The sequence below is a fragment of the Ursus maritimus genome, unplaced genomic scaffold, assembly GCF_017311325.1.
Source record: "Ursus maritimus isolate PB19 unplaced genomic scaffold, ASM1731132v1 scaffold_15, whole genome shotgun sequence".
Classification (NCBI taxonomy): Eukaryota; Metazoa; Chordata; class Mammalia; order Carnivora; family Ursidae; genus Ursus; species Ursus maritimus.
Window position 1 is genome coordinate 14,148,079 of NW_024423897.1, and position 27,012 is coordinate 14,175,090.

General features: G+C 40.2%; 1 protein-coding gene and 1 long non-coding RNA gene across 5 annotated transcripts in view; one reads left to right on the forward strand and one right to left on the reverse strand.

Moving 5' to 3' along the window:
• Positions 1-14,023, forward strand: part of ATP10B (ATPase phospholipid transporting 10B (putative)) — a 113,979-nt gene extending 99,956 nt beyond the window's left edge. Inside the window, exons 20-22 of the mRNA XM_008692415.1 lie at positions 2,216-2,320; positions 9,348-9,535; positions 13,564-14,023. Of these exons, the coding sequence (XP_008690637.1) occupies positions 2,216-2,320; positions 9,348-9,535; positions 13,564-14,023 (753 nt within the window). The remainder of the gene's footprint in view (positions 1-2,215; positions 2,321-9,347; positions 9,536-13,563) is intronic.
• LOC103664520 overlaps positions 1-27,012 on the reverse strand; it is a 112,674-nt gene that overhangs the window by 15,755 nt on the left and 69,907 nt on the right. The gene's annotated exons all lie outside the window — the stretch shown is intronic.

The window sequence follows — 27,012 nt, forward strand, 5'->3', positions numbered from 1 at the left end:
CTAGCATCAATAGAGAACAAAAAAATAAAAGGTATTCAAATTGGCAAAGAAAATTCAAACTCTCTCTCTTCACAGATGACATGATACCTTATGTGGAAAACCCAAAGGACTCCACCCCCAAATCACTAGAACTCATGCACAGATCAATGCACAGAAATCAGTTGCATTTCTATACACTAACAATGAGACTGAAGAAGGAGAAATTAGGGAATCGCTTCCATTTACAATAGCACCAAAAACCATAAGATACCTTGGAATAAACCTAACCAAAGAGGTAAATGATCTATACTCTAGAACCTACAGAACACTGATGAAAAACATTGAAGAAGACATAAAAAGATGGAAAAACATTCCATGCTCATGGATTGGAAGAATAAACATAGTTAAAACGTCTATGTTACCCAGAGCAATCTATACTTTCAAAGCCATCCTGATCAAAATACCAATGCCATTTTTCAAAGTGCTGGAACAAACAATCCTAAAATTTGTGAGGAACCAGAAAAGACACCAAATCACCAAGGAAATGTTGAAAAAGAAAAACAAAGCTAGGGGCATCCTGTTGCCTGATTTCAAGCTATATTACAAAGCTGTGATCATCAAGACAGCATGGTACTGGCACAAAAACAGACACATAGATCAATGGAACAGAATAGAGAACCCAGATATGGACCCTCAATTCTATGGTCAACTAATCTTTGACAAATCAGGAAAAAATATCCAATGGAAAAAAGACAGTCTCTTCAATAAATGGTGCTGGGAAAATTGGACAGCTATATACAGAAGAATGAAACTTGACCATTCTCTCACACCATATACAAAAATAAGCTCTAATTGGATTAAAGACCTCGATGTGAGACAGGAATCCATTAAAATCCTAGAGAACATAGGCAGTAACCTCTTCGACATCAGCCACAGCAACCTCTTCCATGACACATCTCCAAAGGCAAGGGAAACAAAAACAAAAGTGAACTTTTGGGACTTCATCAAGATAAAAAGCTTCTGCACAGCAAAGGAAACAGTCGACAAAACAAAGAGGCAACCCACGGAATGGGAGAAGATATTTGCAAATGACATTACAGATAAAGGGCTTGTATCCAAGATCTATAAAGAACTTCTCAAACTCAACACCCAAAAAACAAATAAGTCAAAAAATGGGCAGAAGACATGAACAGACATTTCTCCAAAGAAGACATATGAATGGCGAAAAGACACTTGAAAAAATGTTCAACATCATTAGCCATCAGGGAAATTCAAATCAAAACCACATTGAGATACCACCTTACACCAGTTACAATGGCAAAAATTAACAAGGCAGGAAACAACAAATGTTGGAGAGGATATAGAGAAAGGGGAACCCTCTTACACTGTTGGTAGGAATGCAAGTAGTTGCTACAGCCACTTTGGAAAACAGTATGGAGGTTCCTCAAAACATTAACAATAGAGCTACCCTACCACCCAGCATTTGCACTACTGGGTATTTACCCCAAAGATACAGATGTAATGAAAAGAAGGGGCATGTGCACCCCAATGTTCATAGCAGCAATGTCCACAATAACCAAACTGTGGAAGGACCGGAGATGCCCTTCAACAGACAAATGGATGAAGAAGATGTGGTTCATATATACAATGGAATATTACTCGGCCATCAGAAAAGATGAGTACCCACCATTTGCATTGACATGGATGGAACTGAGCATCCATGGATTATGCTACGTTAAATAAGTCAAGCAGAAAAAGACAAATAGATTTCACTTATATATGGAACATGAGGAATAGCACAGAAGACCATAGGGAAAGGAAGGGAAAACTGAAAGGGCAGAAGTCAGAGGGGAAGACGAACCATGAGAGACTATGGACTCCGGGAAACAAACCGAGGGTTTCAGAGGGGAGGTGAGTGGGGAGATGTGTTAGCCTGGTGATGGGTATTAAGGAGGGCACATTTTGCAATGAGAACTGGGTGTTATACGCAAACAATGAATCATGGAACACTACATTAAAACCTAATGAAGTACTGTATGATTGATAGATAGATAGATAAATAGACAGACAGACAGACATAAAATTTAGCCCTGTTAACTCACTTCTTATCTTGTCTGTTCCTTGGGTCAGTTCCCCATGGATGGCAGCTGCATATCTTCTCATTCCTTCCCCTCCCATGACACTTACCTTGAATCCCAGGGCACATCTAACAGTGCCTGTTTTTCCTCCTCTGCAGACCTACAAGGATTCTGATATTGACGTTTTTACATTTGGGACACCCATCAATACCATCTCCCTCACCACAATCCTCTTGCACCAGGCAATGGAAATGAAGACCTGGGTAAGCACCTCAGAACACCTTTCACCTAAAAAAATTTGACTTGTTTTACTCTGTATCGTTGATCCACTCAATAAATAACTACTGAACTCCTACCTATGCCCCACTCGTACAGGGATGAGACCGGTATAAAAGATAAAATCCCTAGCTTCAACTTGCTTATCATCTATCCAGGATTATAAAACTAAGACCTATAAAACCATGAGATGATTTGTTGCAAAAATAGGTATTTTGGGTTTAAAAATTTTGAGGTGTTTCAGAGATGAGGAAAACAGTAGCCTGACCGCAGTTGAGACTGTGTTAGGGAGGTATATGCTCTCCATTTAATTTCAGGATAAAAGATTAGAAGGCTACCTTCATGTGAGCACATCTCAAGCATGTCCAAATATCACATTTCAGTATCTAAAAAGGCAATGCCAGCTTTATTAAATTCTTGTAGTCGGTGATAACTATAAAAACGAATAGGTTAAAATCATATACCAGGTACTTATTTATATGATCTTTAATGTATTATCTTATTTAACCTACCAGAGCACTTTGTGGGTTTGGTGGGGGGTAGTGTTAGACAGTGCTCTAGGCCAATTTTACTTCAATAAGTTTAAGGTATACAGGATAATCACTTGACATACACATATTGCAAAGTAATGGATGTTAACTAAATTAGATCAGTCTGTGACATGAAAGCTAGTAAGAGCCACCCAAGGAAACTGCCAGATCACACACACCCTCTGTTCCAGTTCACGCCAAAGACAAATAGAACAAAGTGATAAAATCAAAAAGATATAGCCAAGCTTAAGTACAGGATAAATTTCTTCGAGAAGAACCAACACAAGAGGCTGAAAAACAATGAGGCAGGGGAGAGGGAGGTACTGGACTGGCTCAAACTGAAGGCTTTCTGGAATCCAGGACAAGAAACTGACTGGCAGTGGGGATTCTGGTTCCTATGGGATAAGGAAGACTGCAGCCCTGTTTACTGCTAGGTTCAAGGTCTCAGCTAGAGTTGCCCACTCAAGAAAGCAAGCTGAAGAAAAGTTGACAATGACATGCTATTTGGAATTCCAGTTTTATCAGAAGCCATGAGGAAGATAGGTGAGAGTCAAAGACACAATTTTAATACTGGGAACTGAGCCAAGCTAAGGAAACATTTACAACTCTTCAAAATGAACAATTTTGTCACTGAAATTAAAAATGCAATTTGTGGGATCCACTCTAGATTGGACTCTGGCAAAGAGTAAACTACCAAATTGGAAGAGATTATTGGGAACTCATCTGGAATGCCACACAAATATGATAAAGTAATTCAAAGAAATAATGGCTAGAATAAATGGCTCCAGCATCCACATAATAGGGGTCATAGAAGAAAAAAAAATGGTAGAGAAGCAGTATCTGAAGAGATAATCATTGAGAAAGAAAATTAATCAAAATAAATCTGAACATATCACCTGGATATATCATAGTGAAACTGTATAGTGTACAAGACAATCTTAAAGTCTACCAGAGGCTATGGACAACTTGCTTGAAAAGGAATAGCAGTTAAACTGACAAACAATGGAAGCTAGAAAACAATGCAGTAATTATCTTCAAAGACCTAAGAGGAAATAACAAACAGACACATCACTTAAAACCAGGGCAAAACAAATGACATTTTCAGATAAACAGACATTGTAAGGTTTGCTACTCCCAGACCCTCAGCAAAAGAAGAAACATAACTTCTGCAAGAACATAAGAAACAACATCATGGTAAGAAAGGATTGTTCAATAGGCATTTTATGCTAAAGCCTTCATCATTAATAAGAGGAGAATAGAAATATGCATTTAACTGTCAATTTTTCCATAAAAGTCCATATTTATTTAGTGTGTCTCAGAACTTAAGGTTTAACATAAAGGAATGGAAAGAAATAAGAGGAATATAGGAAACTATCAATTCTGCAGGATGTAGCAAAGATAAAAAGATAAGAGCAAAGAAAAATGGCACAAAAAAAAACCCCACAAAATAAGATGTTCAGAATAAATCCAAATATATCAGTATTCATAACAAATGTTAATTTTTACTTTTAATAGGTGAATTAAATCCATTATCAGATTGGATTTTTTTTTTTTGTCCAGCAAATATAAGGACAAATAGACAAATTCACAATTGTAGTATGAGATTTATATCAGTTCTATCAGAAACAGATCAAATAGGATACAGAACCCTGGAATAAATTATCACATTTGACCTAATGTAGTTAGATCTAATATATAAAATCCTGTTCCAAATAGTGAACATGCATCTTTTCAAAAACACACAGGCCATATATCAAAAGTTAAAAGGAAAAGACCAAATTCTAAATTCTTACAGGAATTTGAAAGAATCATAATCATCTTTTCTGACAATGCATTTAAATTAAAAACAAGCAATATAAAGATAATCAAACCTAACATGCTTGGAAGTTTCAAAATGTACTTCTAAATAACTCATGAGGTCAAGAGTAAATCACAATGGAAATTATTGTTGAATGACTATAAAAATAACATATGCAAACTTGTGGGATGAAGCTAATACTTTTATTAAAAAACAAAAAGATTAAAAACAAGAATTCAATTCAAGGAACTTAAAAAATTAGCATGTAAATCTAAAGAGAAAAATCAAGGAAACAATAGAAAGGATAAAACCAAAACTGAGTTTCTCAAAACCCTAATAAAAACTCATCTCTGTTACTCAGCCATAAAGAAAGAATGAAATCTTGCCATTTGCAACAACAAGGATAGTATCTAGAGAGTATATGCTAAGTGAAGTCAGAGAAGGACAAATACCACTCTTATGTGGAATTTAAGAATCAAAACAAGCAAAAAGACAGGCAAACCAAGAAACAGACTCTTAACTCTATAGAACAAACTGATGGTTACCAGAAGGGAAGTGGGTGGCGAATGGGTTTAAATAGGTGATGGGGATTAAAGAGTGCACTTACGGATTAAGGAGTTATGATGAGCACTGGGTGGGCTTAGTGCATCACTATATCATACACCCGAAACTAATATTGTACAGTATGTTAACTGGAATTTTATTTTTTTATTTATTTTTTTAGTTTAGAAAGTTGGGGGTTTTTTTTTATTTTTTTTATTATATTATGTTTGTCACCATACAGTACATCCCTGGTTTTTGATGTAAAGTTCGATGATTCATTAGTTGCGTATAACACCCAGTGCACTATGCAATAACTGGAATTTTAATAAAAAATTTTTAAAAATCTAATTTCTGACAAAACTAACCCAAGAGAAGACACCAAAAAAAGACCACAAAAACATGAAAAAATTGATATCTATAATTTTCAGTCTTTATTTTTTGAAAATTTAAAACAAGTTGATAATTTCTTTAAATGTAAAAATTTATCAAAACATAACCAGGGTTATTCAGCAAACTTGAATAAACCAGTCACCATTAAAGAAATTGGCTAAAATAATCCTGATACCAAAATAGGCATAGACAAGAAAATTATATGCTAAATGAACAGAGATAAAAATTCTAAATAAATTATTGACAAATTAACTCAGCAGTATGTTAAAGATAATAAAGTCCAACCAAGGAAATTTCATATCCTGGTAGTAGACCACAAACTATGAGCTGATGCCTCCACTCTGGAGAGCAATTTGAAAATAGCTAGAGGAATTTAAGTACTCATCTGCTGTGACACAATTCCACTTTTAAGTATGGTGCACCCTGGAAATACTCTTGCATGTGTATATACAGAGATGTGTTCAAGAATGCTTGTTAATAGTGTTGTTCTTAATAACAGGAAAAAAAACAAAGGAAAAAGCCTAAATATTCATCAATAGGAAAATAAATAAATAGTGGCATATTCATATAATAGAACAGTTAAAATAAATAACCAAAGCCAGATCTATCAACATAAATGGAACTCCAACACATTAGGTCTAGTGAAAAAGTTAAAGGATTAAAGAAGCATTCATAAATATGTATGTATAAGATATGCATAAGAATGATGAACAACTGAATTTATGTTCCAGACTAAAGAGAAAACATTTGCAAGGGAATCATGGGTGCTTTAATTGTATATGTTAAATTTTTTAATAAAAATTGAAGGAAATATGACATAGTTAAAATTGATAAAGCTAGACGTTGCATATATGAGGTATACTATCTGTATGCTTGAAATATTTCACAATTACATTTAAAAAAAAATAGTCCAAGATATTTCCCAAAAGGAATTCTACTCTCTATGACCCTCTTAACCACTAGATTTTTTTTTTAACCTTTCAAAAGGCCCTGAAAAGTATAATCAGGTCTCGATTGTGTATTACATGGGTGATGAACTAAAGATTCTGTATCCTCATTGGTTGCTCGGCCCACTTTCTCACAGCACTGCATCTGTTCTTTCAAAGAGGGAACCTATTCCTTTCACTCACCATTCAGCATTTTTAACCCACCCAATGCATTTTTAGACCAGCTAAACCAGTAGTTCTTGGTAATTTCTGGTGCTCTTGGAAAAGGAGTCAGTTACTGAAATCATTATGAAAAAGTGTATTTCCCTTTTGAAAGTACTTGAAGCAGGACAGTCTCTTTCCTGCGTAGAAATAAGATGAATTTGAGTAACTGTCTGTTTTCACAGTTCCCACCAAAGCAACCGAAAAAAATTAGGTAACTGCATTCTTCTCCAGGAACAGGGGATAGATTATTCAGATCACCTCTCCCACTGAAAAGTAAAAATTAAAAAAACTTCTTCAAAAGCATAAAAGAGCTGATAGGATAGTAAAGACAAAAACCTCTGAGAAAGGGGGATTCTAGAGAAAGAGCCAAAACCTGTTTCCTTGACGATGTTTGCACCCTGCCCAAAAAGAACTTTGTTTCTGGCAGCTTGTCTGAGCAAAAGATTCAGAAATCAAACCCAGGCACCAAAGACAGGAGTCTAATAAGAACATTAAATTAGGACCCCAAAACTATACCTCAGGGTAAGGCTACAGCCAAAATGGACCTGCCTGTTCAACCTCCGCAGTAGGTACTGCAGGGATTATTTCTATTGTGAGCAAAACAGATAGAATCAGTATAAAGGACCTGTCCTAGGAAATGGACCATGGGCTGGCCTCCTACAGATTTGTAGCCCAGGTTTGTATCACCTTGATGAGCCAAATTTTGGTGTATGAGGTCAGTTTAAAGTGACCCAAGACTGACCATTGCCAAGGACATTGCAAAATAAACACACCTTCTCTAGAGAAATGTATCTCATCCTATGCCTCAAAATTGTTCCTACCAACTTTTCAAGGACAATGAGCCCCATATATTCAAAAATAACCAACTCTCAAAGAAATAAAAATGCCATTAGTGAGGTTCAAAAAAAAATCAGAAACACATTTCAGATGTTAGTATTATCAGATATATAGAAAATCTATGTTTAAGCTTTAAAACGTGTGCAGGGATTGATAAACTATATAAAGCAACCTAGCAAATTTAAAAAGAGACCAAATAAAACTTTCAAAAATAAAATACAGTAGCTGGCTTAACAAAAAAATTAGACAAAACTGAAGGGGAGAATTACTGAATTGGTCAAAAGTAATTATACAGAATATAGAATAGCGAAGAAAAATAATGAAAATTATGGAAAAGGTATAAAATGTATAGAAGATAGGGTGGTATCTCAAAAGGTCTAACATATTTGATCAGAGTCTAAGAAGTAAAGGAGAGAGAAAATGAGACTGGGGCAATAGTTGAAAAAGATAGTGACTTAAGAGTTTTGCAGAAATGATTAAAGATATCAATCCACAGATTCAAGAGCAGCAAAACCCAATCAAGATAAATGAAAAAAATACATAGTTATCATAAGGAAACTATAGAACACAAAAGACAAAAAACATAAAAGTAGCCAGATTTTTGGGGTGTCTGGGTGGCTCAGTCAGTTGCGCATCCAACTCTTGATTCCAGCTCAGATCTTGATCTCAGGGTCATGAGTTCAAGCCCTGCATTGGGCTTCATGCTGGGCATGGACAACACTTAAGAGATAAACATTTTTTTCTAAAGAACAAAGGTAAGAGATGTCTTGAAAGCAACAACAAAAGCCAAAAGACAATGGACTATTTTAAATATGCTAAAAAAAATTGCCAAACAAGAATTCTATATCCATCAAAAATACCTTTCAAGAATGAGAATGAAATAAAGCATCAGAATAGATCACCCACTAAAGGCAATTCTAAAGAATGTACTTAAAGCAAAAGGAAAAAGAAATCTCAGACAGAAGGACCGAGATGCAAGAAGGAATGAAGGTACAGAAAGTAGTACACATGAAGTGAATTTTAATAGATATTGATGATATTCAACTATAATAATGACTTGTCTGTTTTAAAAGATGATAGAATTAAAATATGCAGTAGCAATACGATTTAAAAGTCAGGAGGGAGGTAAACAAAGTTAAAGTGCTGTAAAGTCCTTGTATGATTCAGGAGTAGGGGAAAGTAGTTACATGCTTAAGACTGGGGTAAGTTAGGATTGCTTATTATCATTTGAGTAATCATTGAAAGAATAGAAACAGTATATAACTTTCAAACCAATAAAGGCAGAAAATGAAATTGTACAAAGTATTACGTTTAAAAGAGGATAAGAATGGGTAAAAGAACACAAAACAGGACAAAGTAAGATCAGACAGCAGAGCACTGTACTTCTTTGAACATGAATAAACTGTAGCCACATGTGGAAGAGAATGGATTCCTCACACCAAATAGGATTTTATTTATCTAACATTTGAAAAACAGAGTACATAGGCAGTAAAACTACAAAGGATGGCTTGTAATTATCACCAAAGTCAAGGGTGAGACAGAATCTTTAGGGGTTCTTTGGGTATGTATGTGCAAGTTCTGGGTGAAAGTGTTTGCTTTCTAATGCTCCATTAAACTGCATGCTTTTTTGAATTTTTTTTGTGTGTGTTGCATTCCCTCGCCTCCAAAAAAAGTTTTAAACAAAGTTAGTCAAGTGCCATGATTGCATTGCCCCCTGATCTAAGCTATAGTTTCAATGGTGTTTACTTCTCCTTTCCTTCCACAGACCATGATCCATGGGCTTGTTCTCGTAGGCAGCTTCCTGATGTACTTTGTGGTATCCCTTGTTTACAACGCCACCTGTGTCAACTGCAACAGTCCCGCCAATCCCTACTGGGTGATGGAAGGCCAGCTCTCTGACCCCACTTTCTACCTCGTCTGTTTCCTCACACCAGTCATGGCTCTTCTCCCAAGGTTTGAGCACAGGGGTTGTTTTCTTCCTAGAACCACCAATGCCCCTTAATAAGCTATTTTCATAAGCCAAGAGTCAGGAGTTAAGCTCCTGCTGGAAACCTTGAGACTATATTTCAAAGACAGGGTATTAGGATAGAGAGCACAATGAATTAGAAGGCAAATAACATGGACTGTGGTCCCAGGTCAGTCAGAGTAGCAAAGTCACCAACTGGCATGGCCTCAGTTGTGACATCTGTAAGATGCTAATTTCTGCCCTCCTGCCTTATAAATGTTTTTGGGTATAAGGGGTCATTTTTGAAAAGCTCTGTGGTCCTTATTAGCCCAGGAGTCTCATAACTAATAACTACAGGGACAGGCACACAACTGCAGCAAACCAGGTGTAGTACAGATATGGGGAAAAAGACCTTCTCAGCTTCACCCTATCATTGCCACCAGGAAAGATCAAGTCTTAGCATTCCAGAGCTTTAGATTTCTTTCAGAAATTCACATTTGCATGAAATAGCCAACTCCCTACTTCAAACTTTGGACTCCACACTACCAAACATCTTGTTACTTCTCTGAAGGCCCTTGCCTTCTCACCTTCCTGCCCCTATTCATGCTGTTCCTTCTCTTTGGAATACACTTTCTATTATCAAACCTCCTCATTCTTTCTTTGACATTGCAGGCATGACCAATTCCAACCCTTCCACGATTTCACCTACCTTCCTCAAGTGTTAATACGTCCCCCTCTCTTATGTGTTCCCATCACGTGGGTGTGTCACTGCCTTTAGCCGTTTGTTATAAAGCGTCTATCTCTATCTGACCATTACCTCCTGGACAGAAGGTATCCTCCTCATCATTATATAACCAATACTTAGCACAGTTCCTCTCACATAGGCTGCATTCTGAGATAAATGAGCAATAGATGTTAGAAAAACAGAAAGGGGAATAAAACAGGACCCTTGTTCTCAAGAAACCTGCAATCCAATAGATAATTCAGATATAACTGTGACCATAATACAGGGAAAGTGACTAGTATTGAAAGAGGGCCTTGAGTGAAGATCTGGAAGCAATTAAGAACAAGTATAAGCCTCAGAGGACATATTGCCCACCCCACCCCTTCTTCAGTCCAACACCTTGGGAGAGATCATGAAGACTGTGCCCTCATTGGAAAGGGGCATCAAAATGTAGGTTAAGTATTATTGGGTTAAACTTTTGGGTTAAACACAGTCATGATCACCACAAGCCAAGGTCTGAGCTCCTGTTCTGTATCATATTTAGGGTATGGAAAGAAAATTATCAGCCTATATTCTTTGTCTTACCCTTGGCTGGAAAACACTTAGAGCCAAAACCAACCAGTTTGATGAGGATATTTGAAAAGTATGAAGACTGTTGACACCTGCTTTGAAAAGACAAGCCTTCAACACTACAGCTTGTTATAACAGATAAAGGGACAAGTTAGGAAAAAGTTAACAAATATTTGCTTGCTTATTACCATAGCACATAAGTTAAATCTCTGTTATTCTTTATCATCGTCATAAAGTCAGATTTCCGCTTAATGTTTACTAAGAAAAGCGGACATTTCCTCTGATAAAGATTATTTTAACAGTTCCAAAGGACTGTATATTTATAACCTTAGAACATAAATGTTTCCTGTAGAAATCTACATGATAGAATGTTTGCCACAGAAAATTACTCATTCAATTAAAGTTGTAAGCTATATTTATCATAATGGAGATTGATTTCACTCACCAAGCTTGTGATAATTAGCCCACTAGCCGTGACCTCACTTATCTTGGTCTAATTAATTCAAGCAGGATAAAAGAATTGTATAGTTTCTCTTAAACTAGGAACATGTAAATTATTTTACAGATAAAAGAAACTAGTGTACTAAGTTTCCAATACAAAGACTCTTAATTAGCTGTAAGGGAGGATAACCATCCTTGAACACTCTTTCCTTGGCTTCAGTAACACCAACATTCTGTTGATCTTCCTCCTATTTCTTCGTTTCCTTTGCTGGTTTGTGTTCTTGACATAGTGGATGTCTAGCCTTGCTCTGAGGTTCTTTTGTCTTCCAGCTTTTTATTCTCTCCATAGAAACAGCAACCACTATTGTGAAGCTAAATATCATTTTTAACAGACAAATTGCCAATATAATTTCCCAATCCAGACTCTCTTCTGAATTCCAGAGACATCTTTCTACCTAACTATCATCACCACCACTAGGCATGTTTAGCCTGAGGAAACAGAGACAGATGTAATTTAATTCATGATCCATCCTCCATCAGCACCACCATCACAGATACTTAGGTCCCTTCCAGAGTTCTCTCTATCAAATGCTACCCACTTAGGACCAGGACAGATCACTGGGAGTTATTCTTAATACCACCTACCATCTGACTTGTCACCAAGACCAGACAGGTTTATCCCCTATGTATTTCTTAAAGCCATCTATTTCCATTTCTAATCTTTTTACCCCAAATTACTTCAACAGTCTTCTAATGAGTTTACTCTAACCCATTATCATCATGTCAAAGTGTAGTCTTATCTGTTTATGTCCCACCCCTCCCCCAAGAGCTTCCCAAGGCCACCACAATAAAGCACAAAAACCAAGATATGTCCACAGTTCCTGCCTGCTCTGGCCCTACCAACCCCTCTGTCTCTTATTTCCATACTGTAGTCGTCGTGCTCAGGATTTTGTTCTCATCTCCTCTTTGCCTGACTAGCTTCTATGCATCTCTCAGTCCTCAGCGTAAATGTTTCCTTCTCAAGGAAGTTCTCTCACACCAGATTAGGTGTTTGACACTTTTCTTTTCTCTCTCCATTTATAAGTCTATTTAGGTGCTACATGAAAGCAAGGACCTTGTCTTGCTCACCGTTTAATCCCTTTGTGCCTGGCCTATTGTAGGAAATTTACAGGTATTTGTTAAATAAATGGATGGAGAAAGGGAAGTGATAGCTTGGGGGAAAGGCTTAAATCTCCAAGAAATTGAATCTTTCCTGAAACATATACATGGCCACCCGTACTGCCTCACTGGGTGAGATGAAAAAGAATGGGGGAAATTTTACCTGATTCCATGGGACCTACTGTTGTCTTCAGAAACCCTTTCCCCACTGTGAGGTCACCCTAAAGCTTTTAGACAATAGTGGAAGGATGGAGCCCTTCTATAAGGCTTTAAACTTTTTAAAGGATTCTTTTTGGAAAAGACCATGAGTGTTCTGCTGACCAATTGAATTACATTTTAGGTTAAGAAATTGACACCAAAAGAGGAAACATGAGTTGCCCAGTATCACAAGATGGTGTAATGGTGTGATTCTGTCTCCATACACCACATAAGTTTACTCACCACCTCACTCCTTCCTTCCCTGAACTTGGAATAGAGAAAAGATTGTAAACACAGACTCCCAAAGTCCATCTTCAACTTGGCAGGGACAAAGAAACAATTGAGTTAACCATCAGGGAGGTCAATTAACTTCTCTGGAGACTTTGGGAAACCCTTCCTGTCACTTAAGGCCTCAGTTTTTTCATCTAGCAAATAGTGATATACAGTGATGTTGTCAAGCCCATAGATTCAAGTTAGTAAGTTCCACAAAGAGTTGACATTACAAAGCAAGTACATTTGCCTGAATTAGAATAGATCAGAAATAGAATGGACCACTTTTACAAGGTAGATAAAAGCCTTGGGATCCAGACTGCTTGGTTCTGATCACAGCTCCATTACTGTGTGGTTCTGGACAAATCACTTAATCCCTTCGTGCCTCAGTTTCCTCATCTGTACACAGGGGGAACCAAAGTACAAACTGCACAAGATTGTTGGAAGAATGAAATGAGTTAATGTCTAAAGCACTTAGGATAGCTCTGATACATAATAAATGTCAGCTATTATATTTTGTTATTGTTGAACTCCCCATTACCAGAGGTGCCCAGGCCTAAATTTGATAGCCAACAGTCAGGAACGTAACAAAGAGGATCTTGTGCTATGTGGGGAATTGGATTCTAAGGCCCTTTTCAATGCTGAAATTCTGTTTATCCTGTTATTTCCTACCAGGTACTTTTTCCTATCTCTACAAGGGACTTACGGGAAGTCTCTGATCTTAAAGGCTCAGAAAATCGACAAACTGCCCACAGACAAAAAGGACCTAGAAATGCAGAGTTGGAGAAGCAGACAGAGGCCTGTCCCTATTCCCAGAGAGGCTCAGCGCACCCACCATCCAGTGCCACCTGTCCCAGAACGAGACTTCAGAGCCAGCACCCCAAAGAGTTCTAGACCTCCCAAGCAGAAGTGCAAGGAGGACTGGGTGCTGCATGGAGAGAAATGCAGCAGAGACCATCTGAAGGATCACCCATGCCCAGGGGACTCCTCAGCTAAACTCCCATCCAGGGAATACCCTCTTCTGGGGCCTAGTAGGACAATGGCTTTGGGAGCCTACTCAAGTGGACAGATTGATGAGTACAGGCCCTCAAGCAGGGGCAGTCATCGCCGATCCCTGAGTTCACTAACTATATGAATCGCCTGTAGAAATCTGTACAAACTCAGAAGAAGCCACCCAATCGATGGCCTAATTAACCCATGACTGTTCCTCTTCATGGAGGAAGAGATGTGCCAGATTTATTTTCTCCCAACTAAGCTTTACTTCCTTGGAGAAAATGCTGGCCCCAAGGGCTTTGACGGAGGACTTGAAACCAGTCAACCTCTAGCTTTCTCATGCTGCTAGGCAGCACATCATGCAAACAAAACTTTTATAAGGAAGCTATGTTTCTAATGCATTGAGTTTTAAATTTTTTTTAGCCCAGAGATATTCTTGTGACCCTCTGGGTAAGTAGAGCCAATGGCCAATACAACTGGGCCATAATTTTCCAAGATTCTGAAAGCTCTATCTACCCAGGCAATCTCTCAGGATATCAAAGTTTCTGGGCTTGTCAAGCCATCACTTCATCTTATTGTACCAAGAATTAAAGTTTCAGAAGAGACCCATATACACAGGTACTTCATCTTGAGTGTATTGCAGAGGTAATGATGTCAGGTTTAACAATACTTTCATTCATAGAAAATTGGGTTGCTTTCTGTCTCTAAGTCAAAGAAAACCACATCTAAAGATTAAAACTAGATTTGAACTCAGTGTCACACTCTGAGAATTGTAAGTCCATAGGTAGCGTAAGTGGCAACAACAACATAAGCATGCTAAAGCAAATGGGTGCACTGGAATCACCAAGCTTTAGCTAATGGACCATACGTCCACAGTCTGCACCAAGAGGATAGGAGCAGTACTCTTTTTTTAAAGCTATTTATTTATTTTTAAATAGAAGTACTCATCCTTATTCAGCTCTAAGACTGGTAGACCTTAATACATCTGCACCCAGGATAAATCTGTATGATAGAGCAACTCTGAGCCCAAACAAGGACACCTCAAAGGATAGGGCCAATATTAAACCTTATCATTAAGCTTATCCCAGATTATTACCAGCTAGAAGACACTGGTCTATGCTTCAGTTACATTAGGGAGAGTTAGAGGAAGTCTTATTTCAGCAATTAAAGGATTACGCACACTTCTTATCCCTGGAGGTTACAAATGACAAAATGTAAAACTGCTCAAAACAGTGTTGAAATGAAAGAATGGATGATAGAATTCTAGGAGGCTATCAAGAGAATTCAGGTCTATTATGGACGAGGATAGTATATCCCTAGTCTTTAAGATAAGTCAGAGAAGGCTACTGAACCCTCTCCTCCTTAAGGTAGTATCTACATATTCAGCAAAATCCCTGTACATTAGGGATGGATACAACATGTGTAACAAGTGTTTGAGCCCAAGAGTCAGAGCCACCCCCCAAGTTGATGCACAAAAAGATCTCAACAATCAAATTGGCAAATGACTTTCCAGACTGAGCTCATCCCCTGACCATCCTGCTAACAAACCTGGAGGGACCATTTGAAGCATTGTGTCCCTGGAACCAATACACTGGATCTCTTTTACTGACTGTGCCACATAATGATGCCAATAATGGCCAACAGGAGAATCCTACATGTGGATTGCTAGAGAAGGAGCAGGTGAACACAGCAGGCAAAGCAGTAATGACAGGAATTGTTCCAAATGAAAGGATTGAGCCAAAACTTGGATCTTGGGGTCCTCCCTTTCCCAGTTGATTCCTGCCCACTCCTGCAAGCCAGATTGAGACAGCTAGGCTATTTCAGAGAAGAACAGAGTGGTGGGAAGAACACTGGCCTCAGGAGACCTGGGTTTGAGTCTGTGCTTCTGTACTCTCTAGGAGCCAGGAGCCTTAAGGCAAGATGCCACACCTGCAAATTAGATCAAAACTGCCCTACCTTCCAGGCTTGGCATAAGGATTAAGTCAAAATTACACAGGGGATGTGCAAACCTTTTGAAAAGTGTAACACCCTCAATAGTAACACAGGGATTTCTATTTCAGAGCTAAGAGAAAACAAGGTGATGGGAAACGTGAAAATGATGCCAAACCATACCCAACATTGTGATGTTGCTCTCTTTCTTGCATGACCAACCATTCCAGTTTGCCTGGGGTTTTCCAAGTTTTAGCACTGAAGGGCCCACACCCTAGGAAAGCCCTCAGTCCCGGGCCACCTGAAACAGCTGGTCACCTACTCTTGCCCCCCTTTGAAACCAAAGCAACTGTGACCGTCCAATATGCCATCTTAAGGGAAAAGGTTATAACAACTTTTCCTATAACATTATGCTAATGATTGTACTTAGTACATTTTTATACTTTTATGACCTTTTACTGATTGACTGGAAATGTGTTATCCTTTATTAGAAAAAAAACATTGTTTTCCATAATTGCCTGCAGTTCTGAGTACCCTCTCATCCATCCATCCTTTGCATTCATTCATTTATTCAGTAGTCTGTCCATCCATTTATCTACCCAATAAACTTCTGTTAAGCCCCTACTGGATGCCTGGTGAGGTGCTACAGGTTGTGAGGAATTCAGTTCCTATCTTAAAAGAAGCTCATACCTTGTCAGACAGAGTATCAGAAACCGGTTTGATCCAACATGAGAGTGTGACACAAACCAAAATGGCTATAGGAATTAAAAGCAGCAGCACACAGAGTCTGAAACTCTAACCTGGCTACTCTCCTCTTTCTGGAAGCCTGACACCAACATCAATCCCAGATTGATTCAGGTGCCTCTTTTCACTCATTCAGAAAAGATCAAGTGGGTGCCTGCTATAACGGCACTGTGTTAGGCAGCGAGGATAAAATAGGAAAGAAAACAGGCCCATCGCCTGCCCTCAAGGGATTTACAAGAAGGGAAGACAGCCAATAATCAAAGAAATCAATAAATGAGACAGTTGAACTCTATGAAAGAAAGAATAATGGAAAAGAGGGGAGGGATGTTCCCAGAGTGATCAGAAAAGGCCTTTCCATGGAGGAGAGGAGATTATAACCACAATAATAATACAGCAGGGAAGGGCCATTCCACATGGAAAGAATTAACTATGAAAGTCCTGAAAAGGAAGAGTTTGGTATATAGAAGGAGGAGAAAAAAGAAAAGAAAGGTCAGGATGACTAGAACCCAAATAAAAAAGAGTTAAGTGATAACATGAATAGTTAACCATACTAGCTCACTCTATGGTCAACACTAGACTAAGTGCATGTCATCATGTAAACCTCACAGCAACCCTCCAAGGTAGGTAATATTATGCTCTGCTATTTCACAGCTTCTGCAACATACCAAACCACCATCAACCCAAAATTTAGTGGACCAATACAATTACGTACTCATGATTCTCTGTGCAATTTGAGGTGGAATGGCTGGGATCTCCCATCCTCAAGAATGTCAACTGACATTGCCATATGGCAGTGATGTTCTGGGAGTGAGAACAGAATCTACAAAGCCTCTTGAGACCTAGGCTCAGAACTCACATATCATCAATGCCACTACATTCTATCAAAGCAAATCACAAGGCCAGCCCAGTTTCAAGGGGGTGGGGAAATACATTCCACCTTTAATGGGAGTATCTACAGAGAAATTTGAGGCCATTTACAATCCACCACATCCCATTACAAAGGGAGAAACTGAGGCAAAGACAAGTCACATAAATATGACACACACAATTAACAACTGGAGAGGCAGCATTCAAGAGTCTGAAACCAGAGCCTATACGCTTAGACACAAAGCTACACAACTGCAACATGGGGCTGAAGGGCAGGTAGGAACCAAATGACAGAGGGTCTTGTCTTCTCCACATTCTCCTGAGGGGCAAAGTAGTTAGAATTTAGTGAGTTGGAATTCCACCCCAGCTCTGTCACAGACTGGCAATGTGACCCAGGGAAAGACCACACCATGTTCAGCTGGGTTGCACACCCAGACAAAAGCTTAAGAAAATACTAACAGCTAAGATGAACTGGAACTCATGCCTGCACAGCCCTAAAATATCTTCCTGTAAGCTGATCAACTAGCCAGAACTTTCTACTCTGCCCTGAGAGCCCCAGGAGAAATCAATCACACAGGAGCAAATTCTCCCAGGCAATCAGAGAAGAGACAGCCCCTCCCCACACCTCCAACCCAGGCAAGATTTCACTGATAAAGAAGATGGGGATTGTGAGCTGGGGCAAGCAGACCTTTTGAGAGCATTATAAAAGGAGTCCTGCCCATCCAAACTTCAGGACGCCCACAGTGAGGATCTGGGCGTTGTCAGACAAAAGCTGAGACCTGGAGCCTTTTTCTTCAAAGGCGTTCTGGTGCCACCTAGCATCAGTGGAGGAGCTGCTGCTGCTGAGGACTATTCCTACAGCTAGAGCAGGGAAAACATGATGCAAGGGGAACTGAGCCAGGAGTCAGGAACCCAGATTTCAAGTCTGCTCCACCAGTGGTGTCCACTGTGACTCTGGACAAAACCCTTCACCAGGTTTCAACTTCAAACTGAGGTTCTCGTGGCTTCCCCAAACACTCAAGGTAGGAACTGGACTTGTTCCAACATTCTGTGGTTCTAAGAGCTATTTGGGGGAGGTTACAGTGCAGGAATGTCTCTGTGCAACCAAAGCTTTGTTTACTATTTGTGCAGTGTCTGATTCTCTATCGTGCATGCACATGGTGGAAAATCCCATGAGGAAGGAACTCTGCAATCTTGTTCTCTGCTGTGTTCCAAGTGCTCAGTACATGGAAGTACTCAACACTGTTGTTTCTGGCTGTTGAAAAAGCTCATTGATGGGGGCTGGTCTCAGAGGGAGTATAGCAGGCAGGAGGACAGCAACACTATCTGGGAAGATGAACCTCCCAAGCCTTTGTGAGCCCCGTGGTGGCCTTTCTCAGATCAGTAGGTAGTAAGGAACTACAAATATGTAAAGCAGGGCCAGGGCAGCCACCATCTCCAGCTGTCAGGGGAAAGCCAGAGCTAGGACATCTCTCTCCCTCACACAGGCTGTAGACTCACTCCAGGTGCTGAGGTGTCTAAGGAGTGGGGAAGAACAGCTTTAGTCTCCTATCATCTCCATCAATACCTCCATCTCCCCAGCCACTTACTCTTTAAATAAAGCCCAAGTTGAGTCTCCAGTACCCTCCTTCCATGCAAATCACTGCCCCTAAACCCCTCCTCTGTCAATATTTAAACTGCCACCATCTGTGCCCTGACTCTCAGTCTGTCTACAAGAAAGTCCAGCCCTTCACAGGTCAGACCTGGGGAAAGACAAGCCCAGGCACCTCAGGAACCAATACCACCTGGGAGGCAACAGTATCCTCAGCACCAGTTCAGCAAAGGCAGGCTGGCTGACCAGACACTCAATTTTTAGGAAAAATGTTCTTTCCCCTCAGTGTCATGAGCTGTTCCTACTCCGGCTAGCCTATATCCCACAAGATGAGGTGAAAGATATCCCTGCAGACACAGATGACAAAACCCAGATAACAGGTAAATGGATGGAACCAAGGTTACTGAGTAATTTAGAATTAGAGCTGAGACCAGAATGGGGGTTATCCTAACCACTCAGTGAGGGCTCTTCCACCATCTCATCAGCCAGAAATTAACTGGCAGTCCTTTCCAGGGCTGCTTGGACATTTAAATATCAGAATATTAATCCAAAGGAGTAAAATTTCAAAATATCAGGCTACATGGCAGGTGGTGAGTCAGGGTAGATTTGACCATAGAATCCTTCCAGAACTCCTCATATCACCCTGTTTGCCAAAGGGCAGCCTAAGTTTGAAGGGTGAAATTATACAAGTCACTTCTCAGAACTGTCTTCTCCCATCTGCTGGGGCAGAAGTGAATTCTGAAACCCCACCAACTGCTGCTTCTGAGCCTCCAATCCTACCTTCAAAACAACCTACCTTTTTCTGGAAAGAAGAGGAAGAAAGAGAAGAGGAAGGGAAGAAAGGGAAGAAGAAGGGAGGGAGGGAGGAAGGAAAAAGATTTATAAGCTTTTACAAAAAGAACTGTTAGAAAAGAAGCCTCCATTTGCTTTCCCCATTTATAACAGACTGGTATGTTGGGCAGTGAAAGTGGTCTTTCAAGAAGGGGTACAAGACCTCAGCGCAGCTTAACGTTTGCTATGCTTCTAGCCAAGCACTCTTTTTAAAGAACAAGGAACCAGAGAAGGAATAGAAGGCCCAGAGAGGGGATATGAACTTGCCAGAGACTGAGAATCACCTCTGTTACCCTCAGCTACCCCATGAGCTCATCCCAGGTGGCTGGAGGATAGTAATTTAGAAGGTCTGTTCCAGGTTGAAAATGAAACCTATGAGGTACCCTTTTACTGAATGGTCCCATTGGTGCCTCCCCCAGTAGGACCTTATATCACTCTTCTGGCTCCATTAATCAATTGGCTCAGGATAATCAGAGGATGTCTTTCAGGCCATTATCTTAATGAATATCATCACTAAATGTGAGACCTTGGTACTCATTTTAACAGCATTTTGGGGTACTTCATCACCAAGAATAAGCAGGCATGGGAGTTCAGGCAGAGTGGCAGACCAGAATGGTGCCAGGAACAAGGGAGCATAGAAGGCCCTTTCTTTAGAAAGCCCTTGCTTCACCCCCTGGAAGTGATGGCCTACATATCAGGTGGCTCTTGGCACAGTAAGACAAGCAGGGAAAATACCTCATTTTTTTGTAAATGCTGATATGTTTTCCCATTTTGCTCCTCTATAAAATGGACCAAAGAAGCCAACCAATGTCTGATAACTTGCCCAAGTCAACAGACAAATATGTGGCTGAAAGCAGAGGTTCAATTCCAAGATGCCCAACTTCAGGGTCCAAAATATTAACCACTACACCACACTTTTTCTACAGTACAGTGAAAAGAGTCCTGACTAAATTTAGGGTTGGGAGATCCAGGCTCCCAAATCTATAAATTTCTTATTGTGAGACTTTTCTTCCCTTATCCTTTTCCATCTGTAAAATTAGGGGATTGGCCTGGAGACTTCTAAGGCCCCCAGATTCTTCCAAATTCATGATTCTCACCTGTAAGAACACATACTCAGTTTACTCTTAAATGCCCTTGAAGCTTTCACTCAACCTATCAATAAGAAATCTTTTTTCAAGTAGATGAGTTAGAAAACAGAATAATCAGCTCTTGTAAAGGATAATTAGAGCCACTAGCGAGTCAATTGAAGACCTGCTGACTGGCTAAGCATTAGCAAATCACAAATACAGCTTGGGGATGGAGAACAGGAAGAGTACGCAAGTGGTAAGGAAGAAATCTGAAGGATATTAAGGTAACTCCCAAAGGAAATAAGCAAAAGCTGTGTGTTCTACTTATGCCCCAACTCCTGACTCAGGTATACACTGGACCTCCATCACTTGACCCTGACCTACCTTGCCAGGCTCAGAGCCCATATTCCAGGGAACCTAACTGCTTACCATTATAAACACTTTGTATACTTTCCAACCTCTGTGGCTTTGTTTGAGCCATTTCCTCTACCTAAAATGCCTGCTCAAAACTTGAATCTCAAAATCAGCCCCCTAAAGACCACTTCTTCCATAAAGCTATCCCTAGTCACTGAACCCCCAAAGCTCTCTGTCCATTTCTTAGTGAACTCAATACAGACACTTCTAGTTACTCAGGTCTTTTTTTTTTTTTTTTAATCATCCTTGCTAGAATGACAGAACCTGAAGTGACAAGTCCTAAATGATTCATCCTAAGGCTAGAACCAAGCCTTGGCCAAAGATAATAGTGGACCAGCTCATAAGAATGTTCTTTCATCTACTCCGGACTACAAATCCAGGAGGCAGAGGTAGGGAGAGACATTTCCTCTGCCTCTCCCCATACCAGGAGGTCTCTGCCTCAGCCTCCCACTTCTTCTCTTCCCCAAAGGCGAAGATCCAACGGTCAATGTTCCAGAAAAATCAGTGGTTCTTGAGGGCCTAATCTTAAAACAGCTTCAGACACATTCTGGGCTCTCATGTCTCTCTTCCATTTCCTCCTTCCATGAGGTCAAACAGCACGACTAAGCTAAGAGTCACCTCATAGGGAAGACCAACCTCTCTTTTGCTCCTTTTTCTCCTCTTATACTTTGGGCCATTCAGCTCAGTTATAAATAAATTATTTTTGTTTCCATTCTGCTAATGTTTCTGGTAGTACTAGTCTGGGGAGAAGGAAGTAAACAATGAGAAAGTGGAAGCCCACCAAGGGGAGACAAAATGATTGTCCATATGGGTTGCAGAGATTCCTGCATTCTATGTCTACAATGACACCAAAATACCATCAAAATTTCAATTGGTATTTTTATCCCCATTTTATAGATAAGCAAACTGAGACTCAGAAAAGTTAGGTAGCTTATTCAAAGATGCACCGTTTTTTTACATAGGCTCTATACCCAGTGTGGAGCCCAACATGGGGCCTGAACTCATGACCCCAAGATCAAGACTTGAGCTGAGATCAAGAATCAGATGCTTAACCAACTGAGCCACCCAGGCACCCCCAAAAAATTACACTTCTAATAAAAGGCAGAAAAGGTGACCCAAACCCAGACCAGATTCCCAGCCCACCGTAATTAACAACAGCATCCTGGTCTTTGGTAAACAGCACATCATGTAATTTTCCACAGTTCTGTCTCCCAGACTCCCTCAGGGTCTCAGTTTGTACCTCTAGCCACCTAAGCTTTCCACCCTCCTTTCCTCCCGTTTTTCCATGGACATACCCTCTAAACACTGACACAGAGCCTGGGAGAAGGATTGGCACCCTGGAAGACATGATGACATTGGCCTAGCTCTAATTACAGCTCCCACAGCCTGTGCTGTGCCTAGTAGACAACATACCAGAAGCACACTAATTTCTGCCCCAGCTGGCTCCCGCCATGGGAAGGCTTACGTTGCCATGCTCAAAGGGGCTCCGCCTGAGCCCCTGAGGTGGGAGGAATGCACCCAGCCCTGCCTCTCTTATTTTTAATTAGAAGTTCCATTAAAACCACTACAGCAATGAGGCACACACCAGGCAACATACTTCAGGACAATTAGCACACTCCTCAGGGGGCTAAAATGGCCTCAGCCTTGGTCTGGGCAACATAATTGCACCAAAACATACAGCCTACCAGGAGGCTCCCATTTTAAGTGGAAAGAAACAATTAGTCACACAATCTATCAGGCAGTTAGATCTGTAGGAAATTATTCAATATACATAATTTAAAAGTTTGCCAGGGGTTGAGATATATGGAAATTACTTGCCTATGGCTTGGTACATCCATAAGCAAACCACTATCCACACCCACACCCACCCCATACTATTAATGCTCTGTGTCTTTGTGTGTAGATACCCACCAAGTAAAGAGACTAGTTCTAACTATGTATCCGGATCACTGTAGACAGTATTTCATTCCTAAAATGTGGGAAATAATCAGTGGGGCAGAGAGGTTATGGAACCCCCATCTACCTCACTGCCACTTTCTGAATCCCCAAGCCACTAATTAAAACCTACCCCTAAGATAGCTCCTGGCCAAGTCATCCTGGTGATTCTGAGAAGTAAATAAAAAGAGCAAATTAGAAGGCCAGAAAGACCTCTCTGAACACCAGGAAAGCTGCAGAAAACCACCCGAGGCTCCCTGGACTCTGTTTGAAGCCACACTCCCGGATTCCACATGCAGAAGCATCTCGTCTGCATTTGATCATCCTTCTCTAGCACTCATTGCTGAACCATCGTACCTTCCGCAGACCAGCAGTGCTGCTATAATTAATATTCAACTGGCATTTCCACTGCGCACTCAAAGCCTGTTCTTTCAGCCTTTTCAAATCCAATTCAGACCAAAGTAATCTTTGCCCTTGCATTTTGGTTCAGGCAGCAGTGATTGTTAGGATGGCAGATTATGGTTTATTAGCATCTATTGAACAGCAAAGGAGCCCAGCATGACAGCGGTCATCACTAGGTCTCTAAAACTAAACTAGGTCTCACAAACTAAAATTAACAAGCCACCAGGACACAAATACCAGGGCAGGAAGGAAGCCAATTCAGGAAGAATTATTATTTATAATTTTTCATGTAAGACTATAGATTGAGTAGGGGATTGTGAGGCTTCCAACAAAGGGAGTGGTCCAGCTAATAAGAGGCAGTCACTGTTTGACCACTAACTTTAAAGTCTCCACAATCGTCCTTCAAGTGTCGTTATTTGTGGATCTAGAGCAATTGATACAGTGTAAGGAGGCCTTGATTCAAATCCTGGACTAATCCACTGCATCACCTTGTGCAAATTCTTTCCCTCTCAGGAACTCAGTCCCTTACGTTTAAAATGAGAGTTAAAAAAGGATCAGTGGTGTTTGAACTATCTCCCTGGGGTGGAGATGATCAAATTCCCTTCCCTACATTACCCAGAGCACTTCTAATCCTACCTGTTTCACATGTCAGCCTTTTCCCTAAGATCTTGTTCTTAGAAAATTGTTAGGGGCACCTAGGTGAGTCATTTGGTTAAGCATCCAACTCTTGATTTCAGCTCAGGTCATGATCTCAGGGTCGTGAGATCAAGCCCTGAAGTCTGCTTAAAATTCTCTCCCCTCTCCTTCCTCCCCTCTGACTGCTCGTGCTTACTTTCTAAATTAACTAATTAATTAATTAAAATAAATAAAATCTTTTTAAAAATAAAAAATAATTTTTGTAATCTGTAAAATACAAGTTTGAAGCCACTAGATGATCTCTAAAATCCTTCATAGCTATAAGGATCTATGAAGTAGTAAGAACTGATATGGTACAAGGAACTCACCATGCTAATACAGAAGCAGCTGTATATTTTAAGTGGCCAAAGAGATTTAAGCCATGGACAGAAGAAACAGTTTAACGTGGAATCTCAGCAAAGCAGAGAAAGCACCCAGAGATAATACTAATGATTGTACATACATAAACACAAAGCACAGGAGATCTGTCAACTATGACTTTGAGGGGTATTCAGGCTTTTTTAATAACTAATATAGCTTAGCAACATTCTATGGCAGATTTCTTGGGTAGATGGAAGGCCCCTGGGTTCAAGCTGGTAGGTCCAGATTAATTAGACTTTCTACCCCTTCTCTTGAATGGATGCACTGCACCCTCATGCAAACTTTGAGCATGGGAAGATATCAGCTTCTTGAAAAAAATATTCTAAAGACAAATTCTGAAACCAAAAAAAAAAAAAAAAACCAACAACACCTCTTTGGGTCTTCCAGGTGAAATCAAATGACTAGTTAGTGAAAGCCTGGCAAACTCAAATAACCAATAATAGCAGACACAGTTAACTTTTGAAACATAAAAAGAAACCATCAGCTCCACTTCCAGTGAAACATGGTGGATTAACATTCACATTTTTTCTCCATTCTCTTCAAAAACCGCACTGGAATAGGAGTTAAGCAAGGAGAAAGATCTAAAACCTCAAGAAAAATAAGAGAGGGAAAGAAATAGATACAAAAGGGGAGTCAACAAAACTTAAGAAAATGGAAAATGAAGGAGTGGTAAATAAATTAGATACCAGCTTTCCTCTCAAGAAGGGTAGGAGGGGCAGAGATGTGGTCTGGTCAGGAATCAAACCCCTGGCAAGCAAACCACAAGCAGGAGAGAGGTCACCGGTATGGAGGTCCTCCCTGACAATTAAGAGGTTCAAGCACCACATTGAACACCACCGCCCCTGGGATCTGTACCAAGAAGATGAGCTCCCATGACATTTGGCTTTGAAAACCTATGGAGCTTAACTCTGGGAGAGTCAGAGAGCTATAGGAAACTGAGACTCCACTCTTAAAGGGCATACACACAATCTCACTTGCTCCAAGATCCAGCAGAGGCAGCAGTTTGAAAATCCCTGGGCCATACATGAAGGAGGTTTATTGACTAATTGTAGGACATGTGCCAGAGGGCCAGGGATCTGTGGGAACTTTTCCTAGGAACAGAACCACTGGAAGATCCATTTTTCTTGCCCTCCTTCAGCCTAACTGGCCAATGCTGGTGGGCACCAGTTCTGACACTATCTATTTCTTGAGCACTAATCACTGTGTCCCAGTGTTCCCATGTAGACCAGCCCCACCCAAAACACCTTCCCTAGGAAGGACCCCACCAAAGCAGCTCCCACCCTGAAGCACCCAGCAGACAGCCTTGGTCAGGACCACACACGTCCAAAGTGACACTTGACCCGAGAAGGGGGGAGCCAGCCCACCCACCAATACATCTGCAGTAGCTACAGCATGACTCTCAGCCAGCCATCCCCACCCTTGTGCTTGCATTACTTATAGCCCAGTCATAACAGGAGGACATACGCAGCTCACACAGGGGAGCTCCTGGTTCTGATGACCAAAAGCGATTGCATTTCTGGGCCCCACATGACACTTTCCACTATCTTCAAGACCAGGAGATATAGCTGACCTACCTAATACATAGAAACAAACACACAGAGTCAAATAAAGTGTGCAGACAGAGACTTTTCTAAATGAAAGAACAAGACAAAACCACATAAAAAGAATTAAATGAAATAGAGCTAAGGAATCTACTTGATAAACAGTTCAAAGTAATAGTAGTAAAGATGCTCACTGAACTTGGGAGAAAAGTGGATAAACTCAATGAGAACTTCAAGAGAGAAAAAATGAAAAAGAACCAATCAGAGCTGAAGAATACAACAGCTAACATGAAAAATACACTAAAAGAAATCAATAGCAGATTAGAAGATGCAAAAGAATGGATCAGTGATCTGGAAGACACAGTAATGGAAATTTTCCAAACTGAACTGCAAAAAGAAAAAACAATTAAAAAAAATAAGTCTAGGTTAAGAGACCTCTGGGACAATATACTACATTATAGGGATTCCATAAGAAGAGAGAAAAGGGGGCAGAGAATTTAGTTGAATATGAAAACTTCCCTTCTTGGGGAAGGAAACAGACATCCAGGTCCAGGAATCAAAGAGAGCCCCAAACAAGATGAACCCAAAGTTGTCCACACCAAGACACATAATAATTTAAATGTAAAAATTTTAAGATAAATAATCTTAAAAGCAATCAGAGAAACACAACCAGTTATGTACAAGAGAACACCCATAAGACTATCAGCTGATTTTTTAGCAAAAACCTGCAAGCCAAAAGGAAGTAAAATGATAT